At 38.8% G+C, this 16,766-nt stretch overlaps 1 protein-coding gene across 5 annotated transcripts in view; it reads left to right on the top strand.

Annotated features, from left to right (window-relative positions):
- LOC109060853 (plasma membrane calcium-transporting ATPase 2-like) overlaps nucleotides 1–16,766 on the top strand; it is a 119,842-nt gene that overhangs the window by 77,775 nt on the left and 25,301 nt on the right. For 3 of the 5 annotated variants that reach the window (XM_042734220.1, XM_042734221.1, XM_042734219.1), the window contains exons 3-12: nucleotides 5,666–5,863; nucleotides 7,006–7,263; nucleotides 7,743–7,868; nucleotides 8,883–9,008; nucleotides 10,162–10,197; nucleotides 12,961–13,140; nucleotides 13,857–14,071; nucleotides 14,239–14,481; nucleotides 15,557–15,801; nucleotides 16,184–16,412. In XM_042734220.1, the coding sequence (XP_042590154.1) occupies nucleotides 5,666–5,863; nucleotides 7,006–7,263; nucleotides 7,743–7,868; nucleotides 8,883–9,008; nucleotides 10,162–10,197; nucleotides 12,961–13,140; nucleotides 13,857–14,071; nucleotides 14,239–14,481; nucleotides 15,557–15,801; nucleotides 16,184–16,412 (1,856 nt within the window). The remainder of the gene's footprint in view (nucleotides 1–5,665; nucleotides 5,864–7,005; nucleotides 7,264–7,742; nucleotides 7,869–8,882; nucleotides 9,009–10,161; nucleotides 10,198–12,960; nucleotides 13,141–13,856; nucleotides 14,072–14,238; nucleotides 14,482–15,556; nucleotides 15,802–16,183; nucleotides 16,413–16,766) is intronic. The other 2 variants (XM_042734224.1, XM_042734222.1) reach the window with 1 other exon arrangement.

The following is a 16,766-nucleotide window of genomic DNA, read 5'->3' on the forward strand; positions in this document are numbered from 1 at the left end:
GTGATGTGGGAAAGGATTGGCCAGTTTGAATAACAAATTGATGTGCATATATTTAAGCAGTTCAAAGACACGATGAAATAAGTCTCACACTGTACAGCAGAAAAGAGATTTAGTGTAGAAGTTCAAGGTAAAACTTTAAAATGGTGCAATCAAGCTGTAAATGTGTTACTTTTATCAAATGATGATGAGTGGGCAATAGAAATGAAACACACATGTCATGTTTTAATTATTTAAAACACATCTATTGTGATTTTATACTTTTAATTGTTTTTTTTTTTTTTTCTCAAGAGTTTTTTTTTTTTTTTTGTTAAAAGAAATAAAAAGCCCATTCCCTGGGGAGCAGCAGAGAGATGAGCTGACAAGCGTTAAATATGAAATGATTTACCTGTCCACTGTTGATGCATTATTTTAAAAGCAGAAAAAGCTGTTCCAAACCTTCCTTTAGTTGATAGCAAAAAGAGATTTTAGACAGTGTTTATTTAGGTCCAGTATCTAAGTGGTCTGTATGACTTAAAGGGATACTCCATCCCAAAATGAAATTTTTGTCATTAATCACTTACCCCCATGTCGTTCCAAACCCATAAAAGCTTTGTTCATCTTCGGAACACAATTTAAGATATTTTGGATGAAAACAGGGAGGCTTGAGACTGTCCCATAGACTGCCAAATAAATAACACTGTCAAGGTCCAGGAAAGTGTGAAAAGCATCGTCAGAATAGTCCATCTGCCATCAGTGATTCAACTGTAATGTTACGAAGCAATGAGAATACTTTTTGTACATGAAGAAAACAAAAATAATGACTTTATTCAACAATTCCTCTCCTCTGTGTCTCTCCACATCAGTGTAGCACCATTTTGACAATTCTGAGCTGTACGCAGATGGTGTATGCTCTTCTGTATCAGCCGCGCCAAAATGATATGTTTTTTGCGTGTATTTACGCTTTGGTTTGAAAGCAAACAACGCATCGGCGCAGGGTGGCTTACACACCATCTGCGTACTGCTCAGAATTGCCAAAATGGCACTACACTGATTTGAAGAGAGACAGAGGAGAGGAATTGTTTAATAAAGTCGTTATTTTTGTTTTCTTCATGTACAAAAAGTATTCTCGTCGCTTCATAATGTTACGGTTGAATCACTGATGGCAGATGGACTATTCTGACGATGCTTTTCATACTTTCCTGGACCTTGACACTGTTATTTATTTGGCAGTCTATGGGACAGTCTCAAGCCTCCCTGTTTTCATCCAAAATATCTTAAATTGTGTTCCGAAGACGAACAAAGCTTTTGAGGGTTTGGAACGACATGGGGGTAAGTGATTAATGACAAAATTTTCATTTTGGGATGGAGTAACCGTTTAATACAAATGTATTGCAAGCATTTCGATAGCTTTATGTGAGGAAGAAACCAAAATAAGTCATTTCCAGAGCAATCTTCCCTTCCTTCAAGTTCCTACACTTAGCTTAAACATAAGATTCATTGTTTAATTTATAGACAGGGTGATTTCATAAACAAACAGTTTGTGGGTTTGAAGTAAACCGCATAAGAAAGGAGGACATGGTGTATTTACTGCTAGGCTGTGTGCTTCAGGTTGGCGGTTTTCTGAGAAAATGATGGCCATGTTGTTCAGAGAGAAAGAGAGTTGGTGTATCTGTAGGGGGTGTGACTGGCTCTCCTCCAGACAGCCACAGCCCTTATGCTGTCCATGTGTTCACGATCTCTCTCACCTCTCATCCTGGCCAAGAGAGCAAAACAAAATGCAGGATTTTTAAGGTGGAATTCAAGGTTAAAGGTTTTATGTGATTTCTCTTGCAGGAAATGCTAAAATCCAAAACAAATGTTGAAAAATATTTTTCATTGCATAAACAGACATAAACTGTCATGCCAAAGTTTGGAGTCTGTTTGCATTTGTTTTAGAAAATTCTCCTATGCTTGCCAAGTCTTCATGTGTTAGATGAGTAATGCAACAACAACACGGTAATATTGTGGAATATTCAAAATAAAAGTTTTCTATTTGAATACATTTTACATTGTTTATTCCTAGCAGTGCTTATTAGTCAGCAGAGAAGCGGTAGCACAAAAGTGTTTGCTTAGTACCTCATTTCTGTTCCTGTTGTTTAAATTTGTATTTGCTGCTAGGAAGGATTATTTTGATTTAACAGTAGTGTGCATTGTAAATGACTTAAGGATGAGTAAATGACACATCTTAATTTTTTGCACGATCTGTTCAGTCACAAATTGGTCAATCTGGCAGTAACTTGGCACAGTCTGTGCATCTAAAAATTGAAGAATTGAATCCCATAATACAGACTGGACCACTTTTTAAAGGTGCTCTATGTAGGATTGAACACACGCAGGTTGGCAGATTGACAACACCAACAAGAACGAGTGCACTTGACGATGAATGAAATGAAATGCGCTGTGTTTTCTGCCAACTGGCAATCCGGGGTGCCGAAATACAGTTGGGTAAACTGGCAGTGGGCAGGTTTCACAAACCAAATTAAAGACCGGCATTCCAGCCCGGAACGCATATTTTCAAAGGAGAATAACTGACTGTAGCGTTGTTTTTCAGATAAACAAGTATGTTAACTTAGCATGATTCTTAAATATCTGCAAACATATAGTATTTTTATGCTTTAGTAGAGTCAAAAACTTACATACAACACCTTTAAAGTTATTTATAATGTTCATGGCCTTCCTCTCCCCTTCCTTCCTCTATTTGTGTGTTTGAACAAGGTTACTAGTACTGCCCATTAAGTGTTTGACGCCTCACAAGGTTGCCATTTGTGGAGATGTCTTGTGACTGCAAATATTTGCTGACAAAAACAACAACTCCAAACTCTTTCACACTTCTCAATTTCTGTTGCATTTATTGTATGCCATTTAAAACACCATATACTGCAAACCAAGGTGGGTAGTGTAGTTTTATAAACAAAATGAAAGGCTGCCCTATCTGTATGTCTTTCCCTCGTGAGGTCATTTGTTTGCCGAGTTGGAATGCAGCCTGTTGTGCTTGGTTGTCAGCCTGGCCCCGCTGAGCTCTGCGGCCCTATTAATGATCTCCTACATTACCATCACAACCGTCTCCCCTCAGCATCCTCTTTCAAAGCCTTTGCTTCAGTCACCTTGACACCAGCCCTCGGCAAAAGCCTCCCAGCCATAGATGTGACTGCAGTTGTCTGGAGGCAGTCAGCTCTTGTAAGCCTCTAGCGTATAAACACATGAATTATGTTTGGGTGCCTGTAGTTGATGATCTCTTGAATGGAGACCTCCATCTGTCAGTCCTTACATCATCACATTATTACTGTTGATTTTGTTTCTCTTGCTTTTGATTTTAAGGCATCACGATGGACAGTTTCATCACAGTTTTTGGAGACCAGAGTGCTCCTCGACTTTCCATCCTTAGGCCACAATGGGTCTTTTGTTTACCGGATTTGCATGACAGAATGCTTTCTTCCAAATTGAAACCATTCTGTTGACAGGGCCGGATGTCGTCTTTGTTGACGTGAGTCAGGAGTTTTGTGGGAATACACCTGGTTTGTGTCCTGATACCGCATGTTTATGTTGACGGGTATGAAAAACAACATCAAGCCTAAATAAAGAACACAAGATGATGTAGAAGATCCTCGAAGTGCTTAAATAAATGCCACGCCGACTTTAAATTCCACACGGAGGGCCAGGATGCTTTCGGCCTAATTCCCAATCCTGTAAATGTCGACACATATACAAATCACTCACAGACTGGCCTTGAATGGACCGTTAGTGCACCAAGAAATAAATAGATGGGGAGAAATAAAGAGAGGGGGCAATCTCTGGAAAATCAATTCTGACCTTCAGCATGTTTAGAGTAGAGGGCAAACAGAAGGATTGCTTGATTACCAAACAGGACCCTGCTGTTAGAGAAATATTTGGTCACAACGATGCTTATAAGCAATCTACAGGCTGGTTTTATTTTTTTTGTTGCTGATTTTTATGGAGAATGGTTTTAAACCACTGCTTAACACATCTGAGAGTGCTACACTAAAGGCACAATCAAATTATAATGTCCAGCTATTTAATCAATGAATATGTAATGAACAAGTGGAAATCTGTTAAGTAAAAATGAACATGATAATTTACTCATCCTCATGCCATTCCAATTCGTTCATGACTTTCTTCTGTGGAACATAAAAGAAGATTTTTTTAAACAATGTTTGTTTTTTTTGTGCATATGACAAGTCAGTGGGGTCCAAAACATTTTTTTTTTTTTTCTATAAGAAATAACACATCATATATAAAAAAAAATGAAGTCACATGTTTTTGACCACATGAGGGTGAATAAATGACAACAGAATTTTCAGTTTTGGGTGAACTATCCCTTTAATGAATAAGTCAATAAGGATCATCCTCCACATGGCCAAGCTCTTATTGTATCAATCCTCTGGTTCTTATCTAAAATCTCAGCTGCTAGCTTTCTGTTCTCTATCCCCTGGAAACCTTGCTGCAGTGTCAGTCATCAGCAGACTGGTCAGTCAACAGCTGCGTCTCTGAGGAAGAATGTGCACACGCTCTCGCCGTCTCCCATCTTCCCCTGTTGCATAATAATATATTTAGCGATACTGACAAGATTCAGTGTTTTTTTTCAAAGACTTGCTGCTGGCAGAAAGCAGTCCATCATATCTGATCTGCAATTTGTGAACGAGGATCAATTGTGAGCAGAGGACATCTTGCCAGGGCAAATTTTTTTTTAACTAAGTGGGGGAAGAAATCACAAGTATAGACAGATCAAAGAGGAAAAATGACTAACCTGGTTTCAAAATGGTTTCGGAGTTAAATCCATTTAAAGAAATTTCTATTTTGCCCAAACCCCATGTACTAGTTTCTGGTTGATTAAAGCAAAGGCTAAAACTCATTCAATATTCTGGGCTTATCGGCTACAAGCACTCCATGCTCTCAACACTGATTAATTGTTCCGCTGCTCCTATAAACCTTGACACGCATATCCATGATAATCCACCTGAAATGCAGAAATATCTGACTGCTTTTATTGTGTGTGTGTGTATGTTAAAATAATAACCCCATGAATGTGTGCGATGATTCTTCCAATACCATCTACCACAGAAAGCACTGATGAAAGTTGACATGGCATGGAGAGTGTTTTAAATTTCATAGGTGCCAGCCAGGCATGCTTAATTGTTTCCATATTAAAAGAACCAGGGTGTGTGATTAGATGGCCTGCTGTCCTTGCCACTTCTGAGTTTTTTTTTTTTCTTTCAGGATTGTTTTGAATTATGTATACAAAAAAAACAAACAAATGGCACTGGCTATTATCAATACATCTCATTTGTCTGTGACCACTGTGGTCTAAAAGGCAAACAGGATACAAATAAGGGTGGCACATTGAATGTAGGTTGAAAGGTCTACTTGTTTCAAGTGTGTACAGTTCAATCAATGATTCAAAATACCTCTTTTGATGAGAGATCAATCATTTTACCTCATATTGGTGACCAAGTGTATTTATAAAGCAGTGAGACTTGTGTTCATTAACAGTTCAGTTACATAAAAATGTAGACCTGTTGCATTAATATAAATTCTGTTGAGTTACAGTAACAGGTATAATCAAATCAATTTTCAGAGTCAAAACTATGTTTTTTTTTATAATAACTATAAGTGTTTGTTTATTTTGCAGGACTCTCTGGTAACCCTGCTGATTTGGAAAAGCGTCACGCGGCGTTCGGTAAAAACTTCATCCCCCCCAAGAAGCCCAAGACCTTTCTGCAGTTGGTATGGGAGGCCCTGCAGGATGTCACCCTCATTATTCTGGAGGTGGCAGCCATTATTTCTCTAGGCCTGTCCTTCTACCACCCACAGGGGGAAGGCAACGACAGTAAGTAGTGGCTTTAAACAGAGGTTTTAAGAAGTCTTGTTTCAATATTGTTTGAATTATTTTCCCACTCTCAAACTACCTATTAAAAATTCTAAACTAATAATAACAATAATAATTTCTAAAAAAAAAAAAAAAAAAAATGTAATACTGACCTTTATCTTATAAAAACCATTGTTAAAACCAATTAAACTAAACTAAAATTTGAAAATGCAAAATACGCTTCTGTTTAAAAGTTTGTTGGTAAGCTCTTTCTTGGTTTTCAAAGAAGTGTTTTATGCTTACAGTTAAAATAGCAATAATGTGATTTTTTTTTTAATTCATGTGAAATGAAGATGTTTGTTTTAATTTAAATTGTTTCAAAATGTAATTTGTTCCTGTGACATCAAAGCTGAATTTTCAGCTGAATTTCCTCCAGTCTTCAGCATCACATGAGCCTTTAGAAATCAGATTATGTTAATTTAGTGCTCAAGAAGCATTATTGTCAATGCTGAAAACTGTTGTACTGCTTAAGAATTTATGGTAACTGTGATGCATTGTTTTTCAGGATTATTTGATGAATATAAATGTATAAATGTCCTGATTGTCCGGTTGGATATATGCATTTTAGCTTAAAAAAAAAAAAAAAAAAAAAAGTAGTCTTGGTTAGGTTTAGGTAGCTTTGGATCACAAACTCTAATGATCCATGGAAAGCTAAGACCTTTTTTGTATTCTCCAGAAAGAAGTCTAGTGTTTTTCATTTTGATTCCGACTTTATTAGTGACTCAACATTTTGGCGTCTTATGTTTTAATAAAGGCCTCATTTGGGACTTTTGTTCAAAAGCACCGCTCTGAATGCCGGAGAACTTGAATTTGGCTGCGACTGCAGACTTTCCCTATTACCCATATGGCTCAAACCACAAGGATGACCTTAGACAGTCATCAAGTTCTCCAGGAGGAAATTAGGTCAATAAAGTGTAAATTTGCGATAAAAGATGTTTCTGCCGAGAGGAAACTTTCCAAAGAGGAGACTCTGATAAAAACATGAGCGTGTAGCTGCTGTTGTTATTACTTGGACCCTTAATGGTCTCTAAAGGTTGTATGAACCTGTTTGAAGGTTATGTTTAGTTTAGTAATTTTTTCTTGGTGTTTTTATGTAATTCCAGGCTGTGGCCAAGCATCCGGGGGTGTTGAGGATGAGGGTGAGGCCCAGGCAGGCTGGATCGAAGGTGCTGCCATCTTGTTCTCAGTCATTATCGTGGTGCTAGTGACCGCCTTCAACGATTGGAGTAAAGAAAAGCAGTTCCGTGGGCTGCAGAGCCGCATCGAGCAGGAACAGAAGTTCACCGTCATCCGCAAGGGTCAGGTTATCCAGATCCCTGTGTCTGAAATCGTTGTGGGAGATATTGCACAAATCAAATACGGTGAGAGTTCACGTCTAAGAACAGAGGAAATACAGTGTAAACCTGTTGATTTATCTCCACAGTGTGACGGAACTAGATGTGACACGTCACTGTATCCAGCGATCTCTGTCATATTTGTGTTTTATGAGTGCTGTGGCATTTAGTTTCCCCCCCAGAACCCTTTGCCTTTTTATTAAACCTAAGAGGCGAGTTCCTCATTGAATTCACCAGCGGTTTTGATGGATCTTATGTGACTGCCAGTCTTCTCTGAGACACAAAGCATGGCTCATGACTCATGCTTACCGGCTTGCGTGAGTCACTGCGCTGCTGCTCATGGTGCCTGCAACGTGGGCGACGCGTGGGGTGTCCAAGAGCCACAGGAGAGATCTGTCGTCATGGTCGCCAAATCAGCCTCTGCTGAATTGCTCAATGTGTCTTTCTCTTCCTCTGTCTTCAAGTCATCCCACAGTCATTAACCACCCTATTTTCTTTTCCATCAGGTGACCTTCTCCCAGCTGATGGTATCTTGATCCAGGGTAACGACCTGAAGATTGATGAAAGCTCTCTGACTGGGGAGTCCGATCATGTCCGCAAATCTCTGGAGAAGGACCCCATGCTCCTTTCTGGTGAGATAGATTGTCTTTTTTCCTTGGTTACATCCCCTTGTTTAAACATTTACTATCAAACATGTTTTTTGTTCTCCTGTCAAATTATTATTCTGGTAATATAATTTGTAATTTCGAAATTATATCAAATAACTTTTGGACCCCATTTCAGTGGAATAGACATGAAGGCCCTATTCTTTTTTTCTGAAGCCACTCAGCTGCTTTGCTTTTGTTTGAAGTATTTTCATTTAGAACGTAAGCAGTCATTTAGCACATGCTTTCATCCAAAGCGACTTACAGTTCACTACAGAAACAATCCCCCTTGAGCAGCCTTGGTGTTAAGTGCCTTGCTCGAGCACACAAACCACTTGTTAGGGTGTGACAATACTATTTCTGGGTCCAAGATGGCTTCATCTTAAATGGGAATACTCTCTAAAAAGTTGTTGATGAGCACTATTTATTTATAGCACACCTTTAAGCTTTAAAACTCATGTACAGTCTCTGGGCTCATGGTATCCCAAACACCAATATTGTAATGAATCAGAAAAGATTAATCACTCTCTGCCAGCTGAGATTTTTGTTATGGAGATGAAGGTTAGGATCATGTTTTATTCGGTAGTACTACAGTACAGAGTGACTATATTTTAGCACTGTTTGTTGTTTGCTTTTGGGATTCAGGAGAGCATTTAGATCCGGAAACATTGACTCACGATGTTAGATTTAATACCTAACTTTAGATTTAGCCCCTAGTCTCTCTCTACCATGCTACTGTCATTATTTTATCTTCTTTTTTTTTATTAAAAATCACACAGTTTATTAATATTAATCAAATAGTCATGCTGACTAGAAAATACTAAACCACTCACTGAGTTTAATTGGCTTTATCTCTGACTTTGCTCAAATAATGTCGAAATAAATTTACTTAATTGAAGCTGGTAATTCCAATTAATTCTGTTACTGTCAGTTTTTATGCTAGTTATGATGATGGGACTGTTGACTGGTATCATCACGACCATTCCTTCTGCTTTCTCTCAGGAACTCATGTGATGGAGGGATCTGGCCGAATGGTGGTCTCTGCCGTGGGCCTGAATTCTCAGACTGGAATCATTTTCACCCTCTTGGGCGCCGGCGGTGAGGATGAGGAGAAGAAGGTGAAGAAAGGTGAGAAACGAACATACTTTCCTTCTCATTTGGATAACTCCCTCTCTCTTTGAGTGAGTAAACAGTCTACCTCTCTAGTTGGGAGGTTCCCTACCATCATTTGCCAAAGGTAAGAGCTTTTCACATGATTTGCTAAATTGTCTTCCTCTCCCAAAGCTCCCGCTGCTCTAAAATCCTCTGCCAAGGTTTAAATTCGACTTTTATTTGGGAAATAATCACAGTATGTCAGTGGAGACGTACAGAGTCACTTTCCGTGGTACTAACTCTTTTATCTTAGTTTTTATTTGATATGTTTTTCTCCATTTTTTTTTTCTGTTAGTTTAATCAAAAGTTGAGCTAGTTATTTCTAATTGACTAAATGTATTAAAAATTGTTTTCATAAATTTTACATGCATAACACTGAAATGATCATGATAATCTGAACAGTCAAAGAAACAGTCATGCTTGTCGTCTTATCCCGTATGTCCCTACTGCATGCACTGGCTCTCCCGGTCCTCCAGGGTATGTCCAATAAAAAAAACAACAAAAAAAACAACTCAGTCAGCTCAGTGTCATTTTCACGTTTCTGTTTGTTGGGTCAACACATAATTCAGCAGTCAGACTGGTCTAAATGGTTTCCTCTCTCACTGCCTTAAAAGCTAAAAGAGCAGCTCTAAAACTTAGAATATTTCCATTCCTTTATTTTTGTTATAATGACAATCAAGTCGTCTTTTAGTTAGATAATTGCCGTAATTATCCCTTTTCCCTCATGTTCAAAAATATCTTTGTCGAATGTGTTTGCCAATGGAAACTGAGAGAACTGTCTTTTGGTTTTAGCCAAATCCTGTTGGCATTATCATAGTTCATGATCCAAGCGAACAAAAATTGGACATTTTGTGAAACCGCTAAATTGTAATGAGGTTTTGTCAGCTGTATGCCACAGTCAAAAACAATGACCGAGCCGTCAGTGTACCCTGCATAAAGCCCCTCCAGTCCTTGTCTTTTTCTATAGATGACACATCCAATCCCACATTTACTCATGTAATGTATTGTTACTTATCTAGTTTTTATTCTTTTGTTGTTGTGTTTCTTTCTTTTCTTCTTCTGTCTTTGGTTTATTTACTTTGAGCCATGTTATATCAGCCCTCCGCCCTCTCTCTCTCGTTTTAAACAGGTAAAAAACAAGGACCCCCTGAAAATCGCAACAAAGGTAACCTTTCCCACTCCCTCTCCCTTCTCCCCTCCCCACCCCTCCCCATTCAGCAGCAAGTCTCGGAGTCTCGTGTCAGTCCCACTCACTCACTTGCTCACTTTCTCTCTCTGTCTTTCACGCTGTTGCTTACCCCTTCCTGCTGAGCCCGGGGGAGCTTCTTGCCTCGCTTTACCTATCAAAGGGTGCAACTCTCACCTGCTGGAAACGGCACTAAGCAACCAGAAGACTTTGCAATTCTGCAGCTCCTCTTTATACGGAGTTCGTCAGTTGATTTAAATAACCGCGATGAATCTAAAATTAGTTTGTTTTTTTGTTTTTTACGTCATTCTTGAATTTTTTTTCTAAAATATATATATATATCTATGTTTTTAAATTATTTACGTTTTCTCAGTGTAGTGCAGTCAGCGTTCACTTCCTTCTCATTTTTTAATGAGTAGTTAATGGTTGGACAGCTAGTCGACCATCCTACACATCCCTATTATCTGCAATGTTTTCTGCTCATACATAGTATTTCAGACATACTGTTAATATTTAATTTCCACCATGAAAACTTCAAATGCCTTTTATTTAAAGGACTGGATTTGATAAAGTCGGCATAATGTCATACGTGAATATGTTTACATCGGCAACCCGAATTATTGCATGTATCAATTTTTCTTTTGTAGATCTAAATTTTGACTAATGTGACATTTAGGTGCCTCTCCTTTTCAGAAGGCAACTATCTCTGTGTGCTTGGCCGGGCCATCTGTGAACATTTGTACTGTGTTTCAGAGTGTGCCCACTCTGCCCTGGCTGACCCCAACAACTCCTCCCCAGCCCCACCCCCTAGCGCTCGGGGACTGAGCATCTGCTCCAGACAGAACTGCTCATTTTGTCTGCACAGATCTCCTTCCTTTTGCCCTTGGTCTCAAGCACACAAGCTGGTATTGGTTTAACACTGAGTATGTGAATGCAGTGTCTTCCCCTGGTCTTTAAGTGTTAGCCAAAAAGCTATTTTAGAAGATTTAATCATGTTCAGGTCTTGCTCTATGGTATTGTCTTGTATGAAACACCCACTTTTCACACTCGAATCAATTCTAGATGGATAAAATTAAGTCCAACCCTTTAAAAATATATATATTTATTGTCCTTTTTGCACTCTGAAATGCATAGCAAGAACAGTGTGTTACGAACAGGGTCTCACTTTGACTTATTGTTTATATGCATCCATGAGCTTTTGTACAGATGCACATTGCCCAGTACAATGTGTTCCTAGCTTCGTAGATGGTTTATTATGTGAATGTAATGCTTAGGGGCGTGGCTTATGTGGGAGTTGCACCCTTGCAAAATGGACCGGCTGTGGATTGTTGTTGTTGTCTGTTCCTTTACTTTAGCTCTTTGTTTTTCTCACTGTTGCTTCTTTCTAGGGTGTGGCTCAGGACTTCATGCTGTCTCGTACACTCTTCTCTTGGTCAAAATTTGACCTTTTCTTTCTCCTTTAACCTCTTTCTCTGGTACCGCACTCTCTCTTTTGGGAGCGGAAAAATAAACCAGAATATCTCTGATCTTTTTCGTCTTCCTCTTGGTCCTTGTTTTTCTCGTGGTGGTTGTATTTCTGGCTGTTTGGACCGTTTTTTCTGTTTTTAAGTTGATTGTAAATCACTCTCTTGTTCGTCGTGCGTGCCTCTGTTCGTGTTGTCAGTCAGACAGTCAGTCCGTCCATCAATCTCCGATTCATGTGTGGTCGTTCTGGTCAGCTCTGTCAGTTCTGGTCAGTTGTTTGTTGTGACTGGTGGTCAGGTAGGCTCTTGAACTGTTTCTCAAACTCCACTACTACAGAGTTTCAGCCTGTTGCACACCATGTTTGAGATGATACATAGGCTTACTGCAAAATGAAAATGACTTGGCCTCTTTGTATCTTTTAACATGGAGACTTAATGGGAATTGGGGGTGAGGGATCAATGTCTATCCACAGCAAAGTGGCTGAATTGGATCTTCGACTCCATTAAGTTTCTATTTCAGTGGGAAATTGGGTAATATAATATGTCATTTTATCCCTGCAAGTAGCATAATTGAATTAAAACTATCAAAGTTCCCAACATTTCTTTTAACTAGCAGCTGGTTTGCCTTGATAATGTCTTTTTTCGATAAATGCATAGTTCCCTTATGTCTATTTCAGTTTGGTGCAGTTAATTGTAGTACAATATTGCACATGTCCAGTAAGTTGTTTTAAAGTGAGTTGAACATCAACAGATGCAACCTCCAGAGGAGCCATGATGGCACAGTAAAACAACCATAAGAGAAATAAAGGGCATATTTAATTTCAACTAATCAGATAATAAAATAGAGAAGACATTTCCATTGCTTTTTGAGGTTTACACACCTAATAGTTTATTTTATATTTATAATGGTATTATAAACGAGTAGCTCATTGTTCAGTGCCAATGGAAACGTCTTGTGTGCTGCTTGGGTCATACTCAATTCACCGTGCCCACTTTAACCTGCCGGGGAATGGCTCTGTGAATTTAAAGTTTCCTCTTTACCAGCCCAGATTCACTCAAGCGAAGTCAACTAACATTAAACAAGTGCTTCTGATATGGTTCTTCTGTATAATTCTCTAGGAACCCACTGTATGTCTTGCCCACTAGCTGTTACTGAACTGCCCATTCTCTCCCCTCTTCCCTTTTTCCCCATTCCCCCTGCCTCTCATCTCCCACCATCTTTTTTTGGCATGTTCCTCCCTTGTTCCCATAACCACTCCTTAAAAATCAACCTCCACAGCTAAGACCCAGGATGGCATTGCTCTGGAGATCCAACCGCTGAAGAGCGAGGAAGGTGCGGAGTCAGAGGAGAAGGAGGAGAAAGAAGAAAAGGAGAAAAGAAAGGTCAACGTCACCAAGAAAGAAAAGTCGGTCCTGCAGAGCAAGCTGACCAGGCTAGCTGTTCAGATTGGAAAAGCAGGTTAGAAAACCACACAACTGATTTAGACTTCAGTATCAGAAACAATGTTAGAGTTGGTAGGTTTGAGTCTGTTTTTCCCCCTGTGGATTTGTTTTCTAAAACTGATTCACATTTGACATTGATTGATCAACATTTTGAATCTACTAGACAGCTGTTAGGCTGAAATTATACCTCCTAATATATGTTGTGATATTTAATATGATTTAAAAGGCTCTAAGATACTGAAATTTAAAAATTTGTATATATCATATCTCTATTTTAATGCATTTGTTTAAAGGTATTTTTTAAACCGAGAAATCAAGAGAACTTTGGAAAACATGTTTCAAATGATCTATAGCCACATCAGATGACTCGAAGATGACTGCCATATTTGCCATAGCAAACAAAGTGCAGCTTTAAAGCAAAATATTTATACGAATTAGCCATGTGTTCAAAAGCACATTAATTTCTTCAGACGTCATTTCCGTAAATGAGTTCATTTGGTTCCCAAGGTTTGTTTTACTTACTGCTTAAAGAAACAGTGTCACCCAGTTTGGAAACAGGCTTATCCCTTTGGGCTGTGTTCCATCTAATTATCCTACTTCCTAGAGTTACCCAATCAAATAACATTCAGATGGAGCACATCAGGCCACAGCTGTTGTTCTTATGAACTCAAGTCAGGAAGTTTTGTTTCCATCTGTGCCATATTGATTTTGAAACCCCCTCTCCTCCGGCAGGTCTCATCATGTCTTCGATGACCGTCATCATCCTCATCCTGTACTTTGTCATTGAGACGTTCGGTGTCCAGGGCCGTGAGTGGACGGCAGAGTGCACTCCAATCTACATTCAATACTTTGTGAAGTTTTTAATTATTGGTGTGACCGTGCTTGTGGTAGCCGTGCCTGAGGGGCTGCCTCTAGCTGTCACTATCTCCCTGGCTTATTCTGTCAAGGTGAGGGCCTCTGGGTTAGTTTGCCAACTCAAACCTATAATTTGTTGATGTCTTGATGGGGTTCAAGTGGATATAAATTCTTTACATTTGTACTAATCTATGTTTGAGGGCTAAAGCACACTCCTTTCTTCAAGTATAACGACATTAATTCCTGCTTTCCTCAACAGAAAATGATGAAAGACAACAACCTGGTGAGGCACCTGGATGCCTGTGAGACCATGGGTAATGCCACAGCCATCTGCTCTGACAAAACTGGAACACTGACTATGAATCGCATGACAGTGGTGCAGGCTTACATGGGTGACACACACTATAAAAGCATTCCTGAACCAGAGGCCATTAATTCAGAGACTCTAGAGCTACTGGTGAACAGCATCTCCATAAACTCAGCCTACACTACCAAGATCCTGGTAAGAATTAGCCGTACGCAAATGAGATACAGATGAATAAATGATCTGTTTTGTTTTCTGTTTATTTATTAATTATAGGGTTGTCAAATTAGAAGTCCACAGTCAGCCCCAGCCCAAACACACTTACCAAGAGCAAACAGCACAAAATGACTAAAGAGTCATTCACATAAGGCATTTTCTTGAGTTTAGACAGCTAGACAGAGCTTAGCAGAATGGAACCAAACGCAGGGGACTTGATGTATTGTGAAGCAAGTTGTACTACTTAGTGTGTTGTCTGCATGTGTACATAGAGCAACAATTCTGAACCAGGGTTATTACCGTTAACTGAAACTACAATAGTCAACATTTGAAGTGGATCAAAAAAGTAATTCAAAGATGCCCTAAGACAAGAACGGGTATTGTTTTGGTTTTAGGACAACTTTAATGAAAGGTTTTGATCCACTTCAGATGTTGATTACTATATTAAAATCATTTTTGTTAACTTAAGCTGAAATGAAATAAAATGTTAATATATTCAATGAAACACTTCACAAAAATGAGAAATGTTGCCCTTTGACTAACTTTGTTGAAGCATTAAATTTACTTGAAATGAACAAAAACTGGCCTAAAACTGAAATAATAAATTAACTGTAGACAATAAAATAAATAAATAAAAAAAAATGACAAGAGCATATGACATTACTAAAAATTAAAGTTAAAATGAAAACTCCTAAAATGACAGTAGTGTGAACTACCTAGGCTTCATCAAACAGATGGACAACTCAAACCGTTAGCGAAATTGTGTAGTCAGGCAGAGAAAAACTTGTTCAAACAATATATGAACTTCTGCAGCCATTTTTGTTATGTCTATTCAGTGCTTTACTCTTCTGCCACAATGATTCAGTTATTTAAATTAGGGGATTTTGTCTCAGAAAATATCAAAGTGTGAGATTAAATGCAATTAATTTGATAAAATAATTGCCATGTCATGTAATCAAATCCGTTTACCTCACTTTTTTTTTGACTGACAATATCTAATATACAATTTTTGAACTTTTCTTACCTGTTATTTACAATCCATCTTTCTTTCCCATAGCCTTCAGAGAAGGAGGGAGGTCTGCCAAGGCATGTGGGTAATAAGACAGAGTGTGCCCTTCTTGGTCTGGTGTTGGACCTGAAGAGAGACTATCAGCCTATTAGAGATGAAGTTCCTGAGGAAAATCTTTATAAGGTTTACACGTTCAACTCCTCCCGAAAGAGCATGAGTACCGTTCTAAAGAACACCAATGGTCCCGGTTTCCGAATGTACAGCAAAGGCGCCTCTGAGATTGTCCTGCGCAAGTATGCTAAATGAATTCTCAAGCTCTTAAAGGGGTCATATCATAAGAAATACAATTTTACTTCACCTTTGTTTAGAGATGGAGTTTGATATACTAGGAAAATATAACTTTCAATACGAAAAGACTGCAGTAAGAATAAGTCCTGATTTTAATTGGTTTTCTAATGTCACAAACCTGAAGCATTAAGGGTGTGATTCTTAAAAGCACAACAGCAAAAAAATAAATAAATAAATAGAGGTGAAGGGAATAAGATTATAGAAAAAAATGATATGATCCTTTTCTCCATTTCTCCTGTTTTCTCCTTTGTTGCATCTTTCTCCTTTAAAGCAAAATGTAGTAATTGTAGTTTTGAGTGGTTCTTAAACTCTTCTCTTTTCTGTCAGGTGTTCCCATATCATTGATGCTTCAGGCCAGTCACGTGTCTTCAAGGCCAAAGATCGGGATGAGATGGTGCGGAAAGTGATCGAGCCAATGGCCTGTGACGGGTTAAGGACCATTTGCATAGCCATGAGGGACTTCACGACAGAGCCAGACTGGGACAACGAGGCTGACATTCTGAATGACCTGACCTGCATCTGCGTTGTGGGCATTGAAGACCCTGTTCGTCATGAGGTGAGCGAAATTGTCCAGTTTGCTCTTTGCTAATACTATTGCGTTTGTCCATAGTGCCAAAATTACATGCTTCACATGGGCTGGAGATTTGTATACTTCAGGCCTCCGTTCATAATGAGACACGACAAGCATTAGGGGGTGGCTTGTCGCGACTGGGGCAGCCTGCCATATTTCATGTAATGAAATTGTATTGACCGTGATTATCATATGATGATGATGGATTATTTGTAGAGTGTCAAGCACTATGTGAAAGTGTGGACAGGAATAGCGTCACTGGTGGAGGGATAAACTGACCTAAATCCACTAAAGGTGATAAAATAAGTACATGACAGGTGATTGTGCTGTTTTTGATTA

The sequence above is a fragment of the Cyprinus carpio genome, chromosome B11 (genome assembly GCF_018340385.1).
Source record: "Cyprinus carpio isolate SPL01 chromosome B11, ASM1834038v1, whole genome shotgun sequence".
NCBI lineage: Eukaryota > Metazoa > Chordata > Actinopteri > Cypriniformes > Cyprinidae > Cyprinus > Cyprinus carpio.